This window comes from Aptenodytes forsteri, unplaced genomic scaffold (genome assembly GCF_000699145.1).
Source record: "Aptenodytes forsteri isolate BGI_AS27 unplaced genomic scaffold, ASM69914v1 Scaffold129, whole genome shotgun sequence".
Classification (NCBI taxonomy): Eukaryota; Metazoa; Chordata; class Aves; order Sphenisciformes; family Spheniscidae; genus Aptenodytes; species Aptenodytes forsteri.
Window position 1 is genome coordinate 506,481 of NW_008795033.1, and position 1,345 is coordinate 507,825.

Consider the following 1,345-nt stretch of genomic DNA (forward strand, 5'->3'; position numbering starts at 1 on the left):
GGGGGCCGGGGGAGAGGCTGGGGGCCGGGAAGAGCCCCTCCAGGTTGCTGAGGAGCCCTCGCACCTTCAGGTGGGTGCTGGCCAAGCGGCGAAGGATTTCGGCGCCGGGGGGGTTGAGGTCGCGGTGGTGCCGGGTGATGTCCTGCAGCGCCTGGGCCATGCGGGCCATGGTCCCCCGCACCCCCCCGGGCACCATCACTGGTCCCCGCAGCCACTCAGGCGGGCGGTTGTTGCGGCAGAGGTTGTTGACAGGTGCTGGTCCTCCTCCTGCCCGGGGTTGTGGGGGAAAAGGTCAGGGACGTGAGACGGGTGCAGCACAGGGACCCCCCTGCCAGCCCCATGTCCCCCCACGGAGGGGACAGGAGCGACCCCTCACCCTGGGGAAGGGGACTCACATAGAAGGCGAAAAGCTCCTGCGCGTCCTCGGCCATGTGCCTCACCAGCGCCTGGATCTGCTGCAGGGTGGGGGGCTGCAGGGGCCTCCCCCCCTGGCCCGGCACCGCCCAGAGGATGAAGAGTCCTTTGGTGACAGCTGGGGAGGAAGAGGAGGGAGATGGGGGACATTGGAGCATCGCTGGGTGCAGGGAGGCAGCCCCCTCGCCGTGCTGGAAAGGCTCAAGCTCAGCAGCCCCAGTGCCACGGTGACGGCTGCCACGGGAAGAGCTCAGCCCCATGCGCCCATCACCCTGGCGTCAGGCCTGGAGGCAAGAATGGCGTCTGCCTGGCACATGCGTCCCCCTGCGCCGAAGTCCCTGGTCCTGCCTCAGGGACGAGCCAGCCCCATGCCAAAAGCCTGCTGGGGACCCGACAGGGAGGAGGAGCATGAGGATGATGAAGGTGCCATCAAGCAGCCGGGGAGCGCAGCCCATCCACTGCAGTTGCCCCAGCAGCTCCCCCTGTCAGCGTGGGCCACTGCGAAGGAGGGGACAGTGGTGACACTGCCAGATCCGGCCCCTCGGCTCCAGCCGGACGCTGTCCCAGCCCCGCTAGCACCTGCAGCCGCGTGCCAGCGGTGACTTCGGATGTGGCGCTGGACCGGCACGCAGCATCTGGCCCTGCTGCGCTTGGTGGTGGTGGGGGGGTTGAAGGGCTTGGAGGGGTGCAGGATCCGTGCCAGCAAGCTGACCCCTGACCCTCTGCCATCAGTCCCCAAACTGACCCCAAAGCTTGTCCCCTCCTCCCCGCCCCCTCCCAGCATCTCTTCTCCCCCGGGGACGGGGGGAGCCCCCGTGGGGTGCCCATCCCTGCTGCTCCCCATCCCACGTGCCACCGGGGGGAATGTCCCTGTCCCCCGCCGGCGCCCTTGGGAGGTGACACCGCCATGGCACAGGGAGGGACAGCCTCG

At 69.4% G+C, this 1,345-nt stretch overlaps 1 protein-coding gene across 1 annotated transcript in view; it reads right to left on the reverse strand.

Moving 5' to 3' along the window:
- GATSL3 (GATS protein like 3) overlaps positions 1–1,345 on the reverse strand; it is a 21,934-nt gene that overhangs the window by 195 nt on the left and 20,394 nt on the right. Inside the window, exons 8-9 of the mRNA XM_009276370.2 lie at positions 377–532; positions 65–267 (exon numbers count right to left, since the gene is read on the reverse strand). Coding sequence (XP_009274645.2) covers positions 65–267; positions 377–532 — 359 coding nt within the window. The remainder of the gene's footprint in view (positions 1–64; positions 268–376; positions 533–1,345) is intronic.